At 41.7% G+C, this 15,106-nt stretch overlaps 1 protein-coding gene and 1 long non-coding RNA gene across 3 annotated transcripts in view; one reads left to right on the plus strand and one right to left on the minus strand.

Annotated features, from left to right (window-relative positions):
- LOC135112048 (uncharacterized) overlaps positions 1–5,444 on the plus strand; it is a 194,779-nt gene extending 189,335 nt beyond the window's left edge. For both annotated transcript variants that reach the window (XR_010274018.1, XM_064025921.1), the window contains 3 exons: positions 2,981–3,084; positions 4,018–4,177; positions 5,305–5,444. Coding sequence is in view for 1 of the 2 variants with exons in the window: in XM_064025921.1 (XP_063881991.1) it covers positions 2,981–3,084; positions 4,018–4,177; positions 5,305–5,341 (301 nt within the window). In the remaining variant the exon portion in view is untranslated. The remainder of the gene's footprint in view (positions 1–2,980; positions 3,085–4,017; positions 4,178–5,304) is intronic.
- The window catches only part of LOC135112049 (uncharacterized), a 15,471-nt gene continuing 5,604 nt past the window's right edge, over positions 5,240–15,106 (minus strand). The window contains exons 2-4 of the long non-coding RNA XR_010274021.1: positions 6,897–7,099; positions 6,368–6,526; positions 5,240–5,859 (exon numbers count right to left, since the gene is read on the minus strand). This is a non-coding gene — a long non-coding RNA (uncharacterized LOC135112049). The remainder of the gene's footprint in view (positions 5,860–6,367; positions 6,527–6,896; positions 7,100–15,106) is intronic.

The following is a 15,106-nucleotide window of genomic DNA, read 5'->3' on the forward strand; positions in this document are numbered from 1 at the left end:
TACATTTCCCGAAGTGTATGTCAGCGCCACGACTCCTCACACCACCACCACCACCGATACTAATGACACCCATTAATCTGGCGGCAATCACTTCCCCTTCCTTTACTCTGATATGCAAGCGTCGGATCAAGACACACCGCGTTTAAAATCACATCCGTCGGGGAATTAATTAAATATTCTCCGTGAGTCGTAACTACTTTATGCACCGGAAGGAAGACAATACCCGGCTGGATAATAGAGAGGAGGGACAGGCGAGGCGGAGCGAGTCTCTTTGTGCACCAATAAGTGGTTTATTTAATGGCCTGGCGTCATTCAGATATACGTGCAGTCAGGGAGTTCGTGAGGGAATGAACGTATGCACTTCCTTGACACTTTTCATTGGTTTCTTGGGTGATGTAATCCTCTTCTGCCTTTATTCTGTATGTTACATTAGTTTTCCTCCCCTTGCCCCTTCCTTTTCATCCTCTTCCTCTCCTCTTTCCTTTCTTTTCATCATTTTCCTTTCCCCTACCCTTTTATTTTCACTTTCTTCATTCCCATTTTCCTCTTTATGCTTTTTTATTTTCCTCATTCCCTTCTTACCTTTCTCACTTTCTCTTTACTCTTTTTTTGTCTGTTCTTTCATCCATCTTCCTTCACATTTTTCTTTCCTTACTTTTTTTTCCCCCTTCTCCCCATTACCCCTTTCTTCTACCTCTTCGTTTTCTTCTCTGTGAATCCCTCCTTCACTCTTCCTTTTTTACTTTTTTTTTACTTTTTTGCTTCGTCTTTATGTTTCCTTTCCTCCACTCCTTCTCCCTTTCACCTCCATCTCTGTGAATCCCTCATTTCTTCTTATTTCTTCTCCCTTTCTATATTTTCCTCCCGTTTCCGCTCCCTTCCCACACACGAGCACTCCACGTTCTCGCCTTCTCGTGCACTAAACAATTTTCTACCGCCATCTATCATCCACACGTGATGATAAAATTTACGTAACCATGGATTTTTATAACAGTGGCCCAGTCCTTCTTCCGGGTGTGTGTGGGCCGAGCACCGCACTAACGAGCCGAGTAGCACACTAATGATCGCCAGGTACAGTTATCACGAAAAAGTGCACACGTATACGTACTTACCTGTAATTAGCTAAACAAACCAACAGACATAAAAGGTAGGGAAGGTGAGATCAATCGTACCTGGCCCGGTAATTGTGAGGGTGAAGCGGGGAGGATTATTGTTGGTAATTTACCTTAATTACGAATTACGACTCATTAGCGTGTCACCGTGACTTGTTATTCTAATGCTACCAGCCATTTAATTCTATTGCAGACTAATTATTTTCTCTTGAATTCTGATGAAGATGTCTACTGCGGCTGATTCATTAACAGGTATTTATTTGTGGATTAGAATGAGATATTGTTCTTTCCCGTATCCTGTGAGAGTGAGTGATGGCGAGGTGGCGTGGCGCTGCTGGCCCGTCACGCAGTCCCCTCTTGCATCACTGGTGCTTCTTTGTATTGGGGGAATCATATCCAGCAGTGTTTCTGATTGTGAAGGTTTGTGTTATGATGCGAGAACGCTACGACAATGCCTTCAGAATTAGTCATTTTGGTGACCTAATTATTATTAAAACGAGGGAATGGATAGTTTGGGTGGTGTGTGTGTGTGTGTGTGTGTGTGTGTGTGTGTGTAGTGAAAGTAACATACAAGTTTTACAAAAAAAAAAAAAATATCTATATGAACGCTAAAACAATGTAGCCTTCAATAATATAATAAATATTGTGGAACCATCATTATTGAAACGAGGAATTAGATAATTAGTGATGAGTGTTTGTGTGTGTGTGTGTGTGTGTGTGTGTGTGTGTGTGTGTGTTTTGCATAAAGAATTTATTACATTAGGAAGAAAATAAATACAAATAAATCACTAATCAACACTTGTCCACCGACGGCCGCCTCGCCTCGCCCTGCTGCACCACTCGCCCTCCAAGCCCCACCCAGCCTGTGCTCCACGCCTACCTGCTCTGAGACGGCCGTGGCGGATAAGAAGTAATATAATATTTTCAACGATTCTGGTCTGTGATAGGATTGGCAGTTATTGCTGATGTACGTATTGACCTTAAATCGATTGGGGTGTTTTCTGTTCTCAGTTAACTTCCTAATTTTCAAGCAATAAGCAACTACTTGTTTGAAAGTTTTCTGATTTGGTGACAATTTTTCAGTAATAGTCTGATAAGTAGACACCCTCATGTACTTAAGTGTGGCAAGACTGATGGTCACATTCAAAGCTGAAAAAAAGCCACATTTTGTTTCCTTGCACCACCCTACAAATTAATGTAACCCATAGTGTTATTGACTTGGATTTCTTTGCGATATGATAATAGTTTGTGATTAAAAGTCAATAATGTTAAGAATGAGGATATCAAAAGACGGAAATACCTTATTTTGCCCCCTTGCACCCCGACCAACAAAGGTAGGGTTAACTGCCGTACTATGGTCCATGACGGATTGAGTTTTTTGCTAATACCTTAATTACACTGTTAAGTCTGGTCTTCCATAGAACAGTGTCTTTGGCAATTCGTTCTTGGCTAATATTAAGTGGTGGTGTATGGGATTTCGTAAGTTAATACCTCAACTGACCATGCCACTCAAGTTGTTCAAGTCATTTGCCCTTGGGAGAAAATGACTTCATAACCAATCATTCTAGACAAGGACAGTATCGCTTTGAGGCTCCTGACTAAACAATCCCTAGGGCAGCTCCCAAAGTTTACGAAAACAAATAATTATTGAAATAAGGGAATAGGTAAGTTGCATTAAAGACGAAAAATATATTAACGCTAAAACCTTGCAGCCTTCCTTGAAAAATGTCTCTGGAAACTATTATTGAAACTAGGGAGTAGTGTGTGTGTGTGTGTGTGTGTGTGTGTGTGTGTGTGTGTGTCTGATGAATATTACATGAAATTTTTAATACATTAGGATAAAAAGTAAATAATAAATCACTTAACAGTTGGCTACCCAGGGTTACGTCTTCTCGCCTCGCCGCTACACTCACCAAGAGCCGCCTGTGCTCCTCTCTTCCCGCACTGAGGCAGCCGCAGCGGACGATTGCAAGTGAGTACCACTGCATTTTTAACGTTTCCAGTCCGTGGTGGGGCAGGAAGTCGTGGCTGATATGTGATAACCTTAAATCAACTGGAATGGGTGGTCATTTCTAAACAAGTAATTGACAGCAGCTTGGTTGATGGGTGTTTCTGCCGTGGCATTTTGATACTTTTGAGTCAGTAAATAGTTTGTGATCACTATGCAGGCTGCTGTGATGTGTTAAGGATGATAATCACATTGAAAGCCGGGGAAATGCCTCGTCACCGCCCTGCAAGTCAGACTACCTGCCATACACGTCTTGGCGACATAACAATGAAGGATTTTTCGAATTATATCTAATTGAACGCTGTATAGTTTTACTTTCGACCACAAAATCAATTGCTGTTGAAACTACCGAAATGTCAAGTCTGCTCTCGTAAAGGCCAGTGTCCTTGGCTGTTTTTCTTTTATTTTAAAAATTGTGATATGGAATTTCAACTAATTATTATTTGTGGTGACAAGCCACTCGACTTTTTCCTTTAACTTCTCTAATAAGAAATTAATTATAAGAATTCTAAATACTAAAGTGTTCTGAGACTCGACAAAATAACTCTGACCCGTCCCCAAACATTGGCGAGACACTTTCAACCCAGCATATCCTGACGTAACGTAATCAACAATAAAGACCAGTAGGCTGATGGACTTTGCCTGACAAAGGCTTGTTTCTGTGATTTTTCACCTATTGTGGTGGTCATTACTTAGATTCGTTATTATTTCCTATTTTTACAGCTTTCATACTGCGTTCTTCATATTATAGCTCTTCATCTGTATATTTGGGACATTCAACCAGTGATACTCCGAGAACAAAAATGCATTTTTTTCATGATGGGCTCATAAAGCGCTTTGTAAATCCTCTCCCATACTATTTGCTGTCTTTGTATTCTCCTCTATCTTTTCTTATAGCCAAGGATGGTGCTGGACCTGATACCTGCTCACCCTTGTCCAGTTTTCCTGTTCTCCAAGTGGCGCTGAGGATTCCTAGGCGGTGTGTGGATTTGCTGCTCAGAGGCAGCTGGGTTTGTGTGGATGAGTGGCGACTGGCAGCGGCTTATCTCAACTGTGGGCGAGTACAGCTGCGAGAAGCACTTAGGGCTGCCTGGCTGGTGTGGCGGTCTTGCCAGGGAACTGTCCTCATCAGTCCGTCCCTGTGATTGTTCCATTAGACATGAATACTTGTCTGGACACCTCTGAGGCCTGTTATGGCCAGTGGATTAATCGTGACACTTGCTCATAACAAACCAGGCAGTGAGCAGCTGTGGTGTGTTGCGGCAGCTTAGATGAACGTTGCTGGGGTTGATTCGGTGACATTGAGGCGTCTCGGCCGAGCCAACCACTGAATACCAATTGTTGCTGACATAACCATGGCACACATCCCTGTGATCGGGCTTGCTGTAATCAGTTTCCCACTATCCTCTTGTAAGATGGTCAGCTGATGCCTCGTTTTAAGTATCACGTCACGGTCATCCTCTTGATAGAGACCTCTTACGAGCAAGCGTTATGAGCAGCAGGCATTAGATATATGTAAATATAGATGGTAAATTTCGTTTTGCCCCCCATCACTCTCCCCGAACAAACTTCAGAGCCCGGCAGGGGGAGCAACTTTGGTAGGATCCAGGGGGAGCGTAACCCCCGCCCTGGGCCTTATAAAGTTTGCTTTGAGTTATGGCGTTTGGATAGTGATGATTATAATTAAATTATGATAATAATAATACAATATTAGTTTTAATGCCAATAATATTAGTTTAATGCCATTTCAGTCTCCAAGTTCTTATAATACAGTTCGCAGGAAATCTCTTCCAAAACGGATCCAGCTGTTGTTAATAATAATAATAATTGTCCATAGTAATAATAATATTTACAATCTCATTAATTGAAATTAGTCAGTACACACAAACACGGTTTACTTTTTACTCGATGAGCTTTTCAATATTATATATATATATATATATATATATATATATATATATATATATATATATATATATATATATATATATATATATATATATATATATATATATATATATATATATAACCAATTAAAAAGTATATATATATATGTAACCAATTAAAAAGTTCTGGGAGTTAAACATTTGACTACTACTACTACTACTAACAAAGAAAGTAGCTTACTTATTATTTATTACAATTACACACACATACGAGTACAGAGAGAATTTATTGCTTCAGATCAAACGTTTGCGGATATCTGCCGTGCAAGTGTTGACGGCGGACGTCATGGATTAACCTGCCACTAAACCTCCGGAAGTCGTCGTCGTCCTGCATCATGAACAACGAACACCAGTCAGTCCGCGAGACCGCCCCTCCCCCCCCCCGTCCAGCACAGCAGAATGTTTCGTCGTCTTATTTGTAGTAAAACACACTGACTGAGTCAAGCTGTGCAGGAAGCTTTGCAGTGTGGAGTTAGAGCGTCTAAGCCACGCCGTAAACAGCGTCTTCTAAGAACCTCGCATGGATAAAACGGGGTTTTTCAAACCATACCTGTGTGTAGTAAATAAAATCAAGCATTGGTTATTTTAGTGAAAAAAAAATAATCAACCTGTGTGCTGCTACTACTATATATACAACTTGAATGAATTTCAGGTTCGGAAGCAATACTCCCTGTACTTCCATGGAAGACTTGTGGAGAGCTTGAAGGGGAGTGATGATCGCCAGTATAGTGACGGTCGGAAGCCGAGTTTTAAGATTCGATCCGTCACGTAGTGGAGGAAAATTTTTTCACATCTGTAAGAAAATTCGTTTCATGAAAATACAGACGTTGTTTCTATTTTTCATGTACGGAAAAACGCAACATACCCATTTTTTTTTTTCATATATTCTAGAATTGAGCCACAACGTAGTAGTTATATACGTGAAAATATAGACTACACTTAGTGGTGTGGTATTGCAGCCTCAGTTTGGAGTGGTGGTGTTACGTGACCATTTAATTACCTATCATTTTTTTTCTTAAAAGCCAAATAAATCCCAGCTTTTCTGCTCCCAGTGTGCTTCTTACACAGCGCCGCGTGTCGCACTCCGCTGCCAGCAATGTTTCAGTTCGTCAAAAAAAATTACCTTAAAAAACTTCCCTTACCTCCCAGTTTACTTATTGCGCCAACCCTTCCCAAAATTTTGAAATCACTGTCTTAATCTGACTAAAAAATCCTGCCTACTGTGTTGAAGTAAAAAACACCCAAGGAACTAAAAAAATCCTGCCTACTGTGTTGAAGTAAAAAACACCCAAGGAACTCACCCAGACGGAAGTATAAAGTTTTGGAGCGAATGCCAGCGGGTTGACGAGACGCACGGCTGCACAAAGACATCACCGGAGGCATTGAGTAGCGAGCGCCTACACAGGTGACGCCAGCAGCCCCGCCACTCTCGGCCATTCTGCACCCCAGCTGTTACCTGCCTAAAACGACAGTGAATTGCCTACCAGCCAATTATGTATTATTGTCATGGTGTCACCCCTTTTATCAATTACAACGGTGCATACAAAATGACGAAAATAACAACCAATAAAACTAATGTATATTTGTAGAAGAAGCGTGCACTTCCTGTACAAATAGACATTAAAGCTTTATAGGTAATTATTCTCCTCGTTGTGTATGCACCGTGGTAATCGATAAAGCTCCAACACGCAACGGCAATACGAGTAACGAGTTGCTTGGTAATTCACTTATAAAATTATCTTGCTACGTGACAAGACGGCAAAGTCCAGGCTGTGCTGACAGTATTCAGACAATACAAGAAATATACAATTATTCTCCATTTTTTCTCACCTTAAGAAAAGTTGACATCAGCAGTGTTGCCTAGCGGAGTGCCGCACCCTCCCCCACCAGCGAGCGGCGAGGAACACTGAACCTTGAATGCGACTCCGTGAACCAGTTAAGAAAAGCTTCGTGAATTCGTTTGTAATTTTAGGGAGTACTTATTTCAGTGTTTACTTGCTCTATACTCGTGTGTCCTTCTGTTATCAAACAACCTGAAAAAAAAGTGAAAAACTGTAGCTCTTATAACAATATGCTCACATTTCGCTATTTTTTCCATATCAAATAATTTCAGCAGACTGTACTCGAATCTTCTGGAGCTTGTAAGGGTGTTTTCATAATTCGAGACAATTCAGTAAGCAGTCAGCATCATCAATGGGGAAAAATACCTGTGACTCGGCTCACCAGATCCTTGCTTAAAGCAGACACATTGTGGGATATGTTTTTTTTTTGTTCATCGGTGGGAAGACAATAACATTATTTGTATCTTTTTCCAGGTCCTGACCTTAACAAAAAGAGGAAAAAACTCATTTGTATCTTTTACCAGGTCCTGACCTTAACAAAAAGAGGAAAAAACTCAATCATTTTCTTTTTTACTTGATAATAGATGCATGTGTTCCTTGCTTAAAGGAGACACGTTGTGGGTATATCCTCTTCCTCCTCCCCTCCTCTTTCTCTCTCACCACCTCTCCCTTTTCTCCCCTCTCCATCCCCCTCTTCCTCTATTTCTAGCCAACAAGGTAACAAACACTTAACACAAATAACATTCATGCCACCAAAAAGAGAGAGAAAAAAAAAGTATTCGTAAGCAAAACAGACACACAGACATGGGTAAAGGAAAGAATGGAGTCAGAAAAATGGCAGCGAGGAAGGAAGAGGGAAAACAACCAAGACAAACCAATAGCGGAAAGTTGCAAACACGAGGATTCACCAAGAAAGTCGTTCCGGTGCGCTCCCTGCCACTGAATGGAGGACACTTAGAGCAGTCTTGCGAATGGCTGCAGAAGGAAGAGGAGGAGGAGCAGAGGTGGTGGTGGTGGTGGTGGTGGTGATGGGGATGGTATGGAGAAGAGGAGGAGGAGCAGAGGTGGTGGTGGTGGTGGTGATGGGGATGGTATGGAGAAGAGAATATGGGTGGATAGCGTGGAGGGTGTGGAAGAGAAGAATGTGGATGGAGGAGGAGGAAGAGGAGGTTGGAAATGATGTGTATTTAGGTGGTGATGGAGGGAAGGTATGGGGGAGAAAGAGGTGGGGGGATGGTGTGGAAGAGGAGGAGGAGGAGGCAGGGGATGGTGTGGAAGAGAAAGTGGGGGAATATTGTAGTGGAGGAGGAGCAGAAGGTGGTGGTGGAAGAAAAGTTAGTGATACAGACTCGGCTAGATTTTTATCCGAGAAAGTCAGAGAATAAATGAATATATAGAAGTACGAGAGAGAGAGAGAGAGAGAGAGAATCGGGAAGAGACGTGGAGGCATTTCGACAGAACAAAAATGCTCTCCACACAACAATGCCGCGAGGTGGAGAGCGATGGAGACAATTTAAAGTACACAAAGAGCTAAGTTTTAGGAACAATAGGTGCCTTTAATATGTGTGTGTGTGTGTGTGTGTGTGTGTGTGTGTGTGTGTGTGTGTGTGTGTGTGTGTGGAAGGGGGAGTCAATGTTTGTCTGCGTATCTGTTCCGTAGTTTTTATTTTAATACAAGAATTACAAAAATCAGTAACTTACTTAAAATTAAAGGGGACATTACAATAATTTTCCGTTACCACCACCACCACTACCACCACACTGATCCACAAGCAAATTATTCTTGCTTTCAATATCTTTATCACGATCACCACGCCGCCACCAGCAGCACACCCGTACCTACCACACCTAGACATTATAATTACTGTCTCATTGTATATTTAATAGACGCCGCCACCACACTACTACTTCTGCTGCATTTACCACTCCTATTGCCGCTTCTACTACTACCACTCATATTCACAACCCTAGCCTCAATTTGTTCTCCTCATAAAAAAAAAAAAAAAAGTCGAGTAATCAAGGACATTTTCCGCTCAACTTATGAAAAGTGACGAAAATTTGCGCTTCTCAAATTAAAATTTTAAAATCGTTAATGCAATGCTGCTCTCTCTCTCTCTCTCTCTCTCTCTCTCTCTCTCTCTCTCTCTCTCTCTCTCTCTCTCTCTCTCTCTCTGTGGTCCGCTTGCAAAAAGCAAAAAAAGTTGTTTATACAAGTTTAAAAGTGAACCTCACGAAAAAAAAAAAAGAATAATTCTCGGTTCTTTTTTTGCCAAAATTATCATGTTGAATAATGACTAACAGAGAGAGAGAGAGAGAGAGAGAGAGAGAGAGAGAGAGAGAGAGAGAGAGAGAGAGAGAGAGAGAGAGAGAGAGAGAGAATGCTACACTAATGAAGAGATTCCCACATAACACACACACACACACACACACACACACACACAGGAGGCATAACAGACACAGGCAACATTAAAAACTCGTCCCCACACACTTATCAGGGCGAGGAGTGGTGGTGGTGGTGGTGGTGGTGGTGGTGGTGGTGGTGGTGGCGGCGGCGGCGGCGGGAGAAGGGGTGGCAGGGATAGAGGTGGTGGTGGCGCGTCACTCGGGAGTCAGGCAGAAAGATAAATGAGAGGAAGCATTAGGAGGCGAGAAGCGCGTGTTAGCGAGTGCCACATTAGTTTCAGGAGACGATCAGCGCTGAACGATGCATCTGCCCCACCTCGTTAACCCCGCGAGATCTCCTCCTCGGCAGCGAGAATACATTACTCAAGGAGGAGGGAAAAAAATAAGATTTAGAGTAAAAACGACGAACAAAATTACACGGGCATGAAGATCTGAAAAAAAAATAAGATTGTGTTTTTATATTACGTGGGATTAAAATGTAAAACTATAAAGGGTAGCGAGAAAAAACGGAATCATGTGATCTAAAATAGTATATATATATATATATATATATATATATATATATATATATATATATATATATATATATATATATATATATATATATATATATATATATATATATATATATATATATATATATATATATATATATATATATAGACAGCATTTTCATATTGTGTTACGAACAAAATAGAAATATGAAAGGATCCAAAGATAGAGGAATGAAACCGTAGGAAGATCTAAAAAGAAATTAAATAATCCTGTGTTTCTTTTCATATTACAGTGCGCATGATAAAAATATACATGAAAACAAAAGAATGAGAAGCAAAATCATATGGACATCTAAAAAATATATATATAAACAAAATTGTGTTTTTCATATTGCAACGTCATTTTCTTTATTCCGTTTAGTTAAGTCCACACACACACACACACACACACACAAAATTTTATTGTCATTCTTTGTTTTTAACTCTTGTTTTTCTTGTTCGTGGTTTCATTCCAATTTATTTGCACAAAGAAAAGTTATTTCCCGATAGAGATTCCGCCCTTTTCTCTTTACGGGTCGCTTCACACACACACACACACACACGGTACATACCTCGTGCATACATATATACAGGAAGAGAGAGAGAGAGAGAGAGAGAGAGAGAGAGAGAGAGAGAGAGAGAGAGATACCGCTACTACATGGGACCACCACCACCACCGCCACCACCACAGAGCACCACACAAACAATAGCTTCTTGGTTCGTGGAAACAAAACTTTTCTCCGAGGCCGCCCAGACCTTCCCTCAGACGCTAATGAGCAGCTCTTGTCCATTGTTGACCCACGCCGGGAAACAAGGCGCCCTACTCCCCTTCGCGGCCATGATAAAACTCCCTCCCTCCCTCACTCACTGGTATCCCTCTGCCCTTCCCATCCATCCCTTTAACCTTTCTTGGCCATAATAAAACTCCCTTACATCCTCCTACGTCCCTCACGCTCTCTCTCTCGTCTCCCTTTGCTCTTCCCATCTTCCCCTTCAGTGATGGGAACGTATAAATCACCTCCCAATATATAGTTTTCCGTCATGAGGGGAAAAGATGGGATGCGTTTAATTTATGCGGCAAGGTAAGCTGCTTTTCTCGTAGTTAAAAGGGAACAGAAGAGAGATTAATCTTCCCATCCTCCCATTACACCCTTCACTTGTATCAAGGCTCCCCGAGATCATTTTATTCTGGCTATGAACAGAAAGATGGGATCGTGGGAGGTGTTCATTATGATATAAGAGGCTGTACCTAAGAAGCTTTACTGACGATAGGAGTTAATAGGAAAACAGGGGAGCGGGTTCATCCTCTTCCACCTCCGCACTCTCTTGTTCTTGCTCTGGACGCAGTTGTGTTTGATTCTACAGGACAAAGATGAGGGGAGTGATGAGGTACGGGTTAAGTTCTGTTTCAGTAATGTGGTTTTGTTCTGTTTTCGTTCGTGAGTCTTTGTGTATAATCATTATTATTATTATTATTACGAGTACGAAATTTTATGATGCGAATAGATTTTTCTCGTTAAAATGTGAGTCTATTCCATCCTTTAGTTTAGTGTGTTCGCTGTGAATGTTATAATGAACACTATTCATGGAAGACATCAATAGTTTCCTCACTAAATTATGTGTCTATTATATCTTTTAGTTTTCGTGCACGAGTCCTAATTTCCTGTGTATTCTATGATTCTTTATTACGAGGAACACTAGACTTTATGACAAAGATTAATTAATTTCCGTTGTTGGAACGTGAATATATTCAATTTCCGTGCAGGAGTCTCAATTCCACGTGTACTGTGATTCTTTACTACGAGGAACACGAACATTTATGAGAAAGATGAGTAAATTCCCCTCGTTCACAAGTGAGTTTACATTTATCATTTAGTTTTGGTGCACAAGTCTTAATATCATGTGGACTATCATTTTCTATTACAAGGAACGAAAATTTATGAGCAGGACGAGTAAATTTGCATCGTTCAAAAGTGACAATATACATCATTCACTTCCTGTTGACTTGATTTTATATTACGAGAAAAGCTTAAATTTATGAGTAACGAGTCAATATCCGCCGTTCAAGCCGGTTTACATTCACCATTCACTTCTCCTTACTCGAGTCCTCGCTTCCTGTTGACTCGCGATCCTCTGCTGCAAGGGACACGAAAATATCTGACAAAGACGACTAAATTTCCCTCGCAATGCAGGTGACGCGCGTATACAAACATCCTTCCGTCCTCCTCCATTACTCCGAGCTGTGTGTGTACTCTACTGCTCCTTTTTTTTATGTTGGAGTAAAAAATATATAAAAAGCCCCACAGTAGGTTAATAAATAGTGACCCGGACCGGCAAAGTACCTTAATTAACCTTGTTTCTACCAGCTTACATGGGGAAAAACCGCCAGTCCCTTCTCCTTTTCTTCCTTCCCTCCTTTCCTTCCCTTCTCTTCCTTCCCTGCCCATCCTTCCTTCTTCCGCTGTCTCTGCAGTGTAACACATCTTGTCCCTCCCCTCCTCCTTTCTTTCTTCCTTCTCTGGACCCGCATTCATCTCTCTCTCTCTCTCTCTCTCTCTCTCTCTCTCTCTCTCTCTCTCTCTCTCTCTCTCTCTCTCTCTCTCTCTCTCTCTCTCTCTCTCTCTCTCTCTCTCTCTCTCTCTCTCTCTCTCTCTCTCTCTCTCTGCGGCAGTTCGTGCTGTCTGTTCTTCTTTACTTCGCAGTTTCACGTCTCACGAACAAAGACAAGAGTCAGGAGGCAAGTTGGGTGTGTTCAGACTGGGTATTAGGTCTCTCCCTCTCCCTCTCTCAGTGTGTGTGTGTGTGTGTGTGTGTGTGTGTGTGTGTGTGTGTGTGTGTGTGTTGACAGTGCAATCTTCTCGTGACAGGACTGACAGGTACAAAAAGTGCCAGCTGTCAAAGGGAATTTATGCATACCTGACTCTATTGTGCTTCAGAACATTAATTAGTAAATGACTTAGTTCCGCAGAGAGAGAGGGATGCCTTCTTTGCGAGAGACACGCCTTCCTCCTCCTCCTCCTCCTCCTCCTCCTCCTCCTCCTTTCAAGTTCCTTTGTCTCCTTTCATTTCCACGTCCCTTCTCTGCATCCTTGCTTCTTAGACTTGAATATTTAAGTACGCTCTCTCTCTCTCTCTCTCTCTCTCTCTCTCTCTCTCTCTCTCTCTCTCTCTCTCTCTCTCTCTCTCTCTCTCTCTCTCTCTCTCTCTCTCTCTCTCTCTCTCTCTCTCTCTCTCTCTCTCTCTCTCTCTCTCTCAATCTTCTCAAATCCGCTTCTTTTCACTCAGTTTCCCTCTCAAGTTCCCTTTCCTCACTCAAGTTCCTTCCTTCCCCAACCTCCCCGCTCTCTTTTCTCTGCGTAACCAAACGGATTACCCCTAAAAGCGTGCCAGGTGCGACTACTCCTCGTGTTTGCAGTGTGTGGCCACCCGTTTAAGTCGATGAAGAGGGAGTAAGGGAACCAACGGCTTAGATATTGTAGAGGCTCCCGATGCAAGACCATATTCTGAAACACTTCTGCGCTGCACCTCCACTACTTTCGAATGGCTTTAGTTGAAGTTACATTTTTTTTTTAAGGGTGCTTTTACTGTTCTAGTGACAAATTAACAAGGCCTCTACATTATTAACAGGAGAAACACTCTTGGAAATCGGGGTAATAATCTCTGTAGCCTTTGAAAATAGTCGTGATGTGAGATTAAAAAGTTTCTGAACAAGGGTAGTAATCTAACGCGCGTCTCTGCACCGCCGCCTTCTCCTGCTAGGCGGTCACCGGGGTGCAGAGGCGTAGGTGAGTGACTGGGTTGAGTCGGCGGTGTGATGAGTGAGTTAGGCAAACACACACCAAGGCTGACAAACACCATTTATGTGTCGTCTCTTTTCTGGTGTGTGTGTGTGTGTGTGTGTGTGTGTGTGTGTGTGTGTGTGTGTGTGTGTGTGTGTGTGTGTGTGTGTGTTATTCTTGGTCTTTCTGTACGCGCACATACACGCACAGTGGAGAGAGAGAGAGAGAGAGAGAGAGAGAGAGAGAGAGAGAGAGAGAGAGAGAGAGAGATGGGACTTCAGTTGTAGAAAAAAGTTTATAAAAATAATTTCCTGAGAAAGACGAAGCTAAATAAGAGGATTACAAAAAACAAAGAGATAAAAGAGCGAGAGGGAAGGAGAAAGAAAAAGAAAAATTCCCTTGACATTATCTTCAGGGAGGGGAATGAAGGGCACACGTCTCTCTCTCTCTCTCTCTCTCTCTCTCTCTCTCTCTCTCTCTCTCTCTCTCTCTCTCTCTCTCTCTCTCTCTCTCTCTCTCTCTCTCTCTCTCTCTCTCTCTCTCTCTCTCTCTCTCTCTCTCTCTCCAACCCACCAGCATCAACATTAGAAGAGGAAGAAAGGAGGAAAGGAGAGGCTGTGTGGAGGAAGGATGGAGGGAAAGGAGAAGCAAGAGAGGAGGAAAGAGAAGAGGATACCAGAGAGTGTGAGGAGGGAAGGGATGGAGTGAAAGCAGGAGGGAGGGATGAATGGATTGATAAAGAGGAAATAGGAGAGATAAAAATTAAAAGAAAGGAGGAGAAAAAAGAGAAGAGGGAGAATTAAAAGAAAAAAATGGAGGATATCTGGTTACAATGGAAATCTCTATTCAGGAACCTTTTTTTTTATTGGTTCCGTCCTTTTTTTTTTATTTTTGTATTAACTGTAAAACTGTGTTGCATGTTGGCCACTCTATCGCAACACAATGACCCGCGGCTCATATCCTGCATGCCAATTACTTCTGCCTCTGCACAACACTAGAAAAACAAAAGCAGGAGCGAAATATATCAAAAAGCCCTCTCCTCTCATACACAACGTTAATTATACGGTCCAATATTCTTCCAAGCACTGTAAAAAAATATGTAGGATGTTGACTTTTCTTCGGAGTTTTAAACTTTTATTTTTTTTTTTTTTTTCCCGCAATGAGATATGAAAGTTTCCGGAAAAATAACTGAGTAGGGAAGAGGGTGAAAAATAAAAGAAATAGACAATAAAGAAAAAATAAAGGAAAGCTTGAATGGAAAAAAAAAAAAAGGACGTGGTGAAAGTTTAAAAATACTAATATTGAAAGAGGGAGGAAGGGAGGAAGAAGAGAAAGAAAGAAAAGAGGAAGGAGAGAAGAAGAGAGGGAACGGATGGAACTATGAAAAAAATGAGAGCAAACACACGAAGAGGAAAAAAAAGGTGAGAGAAATGGGAAGACTGAAATGGCAACTATAAACCAGAGAGAGAGAGAGAGAGAGAGAG

This window comes from Scylla paramamosain, chromosome 23 (assembly GCF_035594125.1).
Source record: "Scylla paramamosain isolate STU-SP2022 chromosome 23, ASM3559412v1, whole genome shotgun sequence".
In the NCBI taxonomy this organism is placed as follows: domain Eukaryota; kingdom Metazoa; phylum Arthropoda; class Malacostraca; order Decapoda; family Portunidae; genus Scylla; species Scylla paramamosain.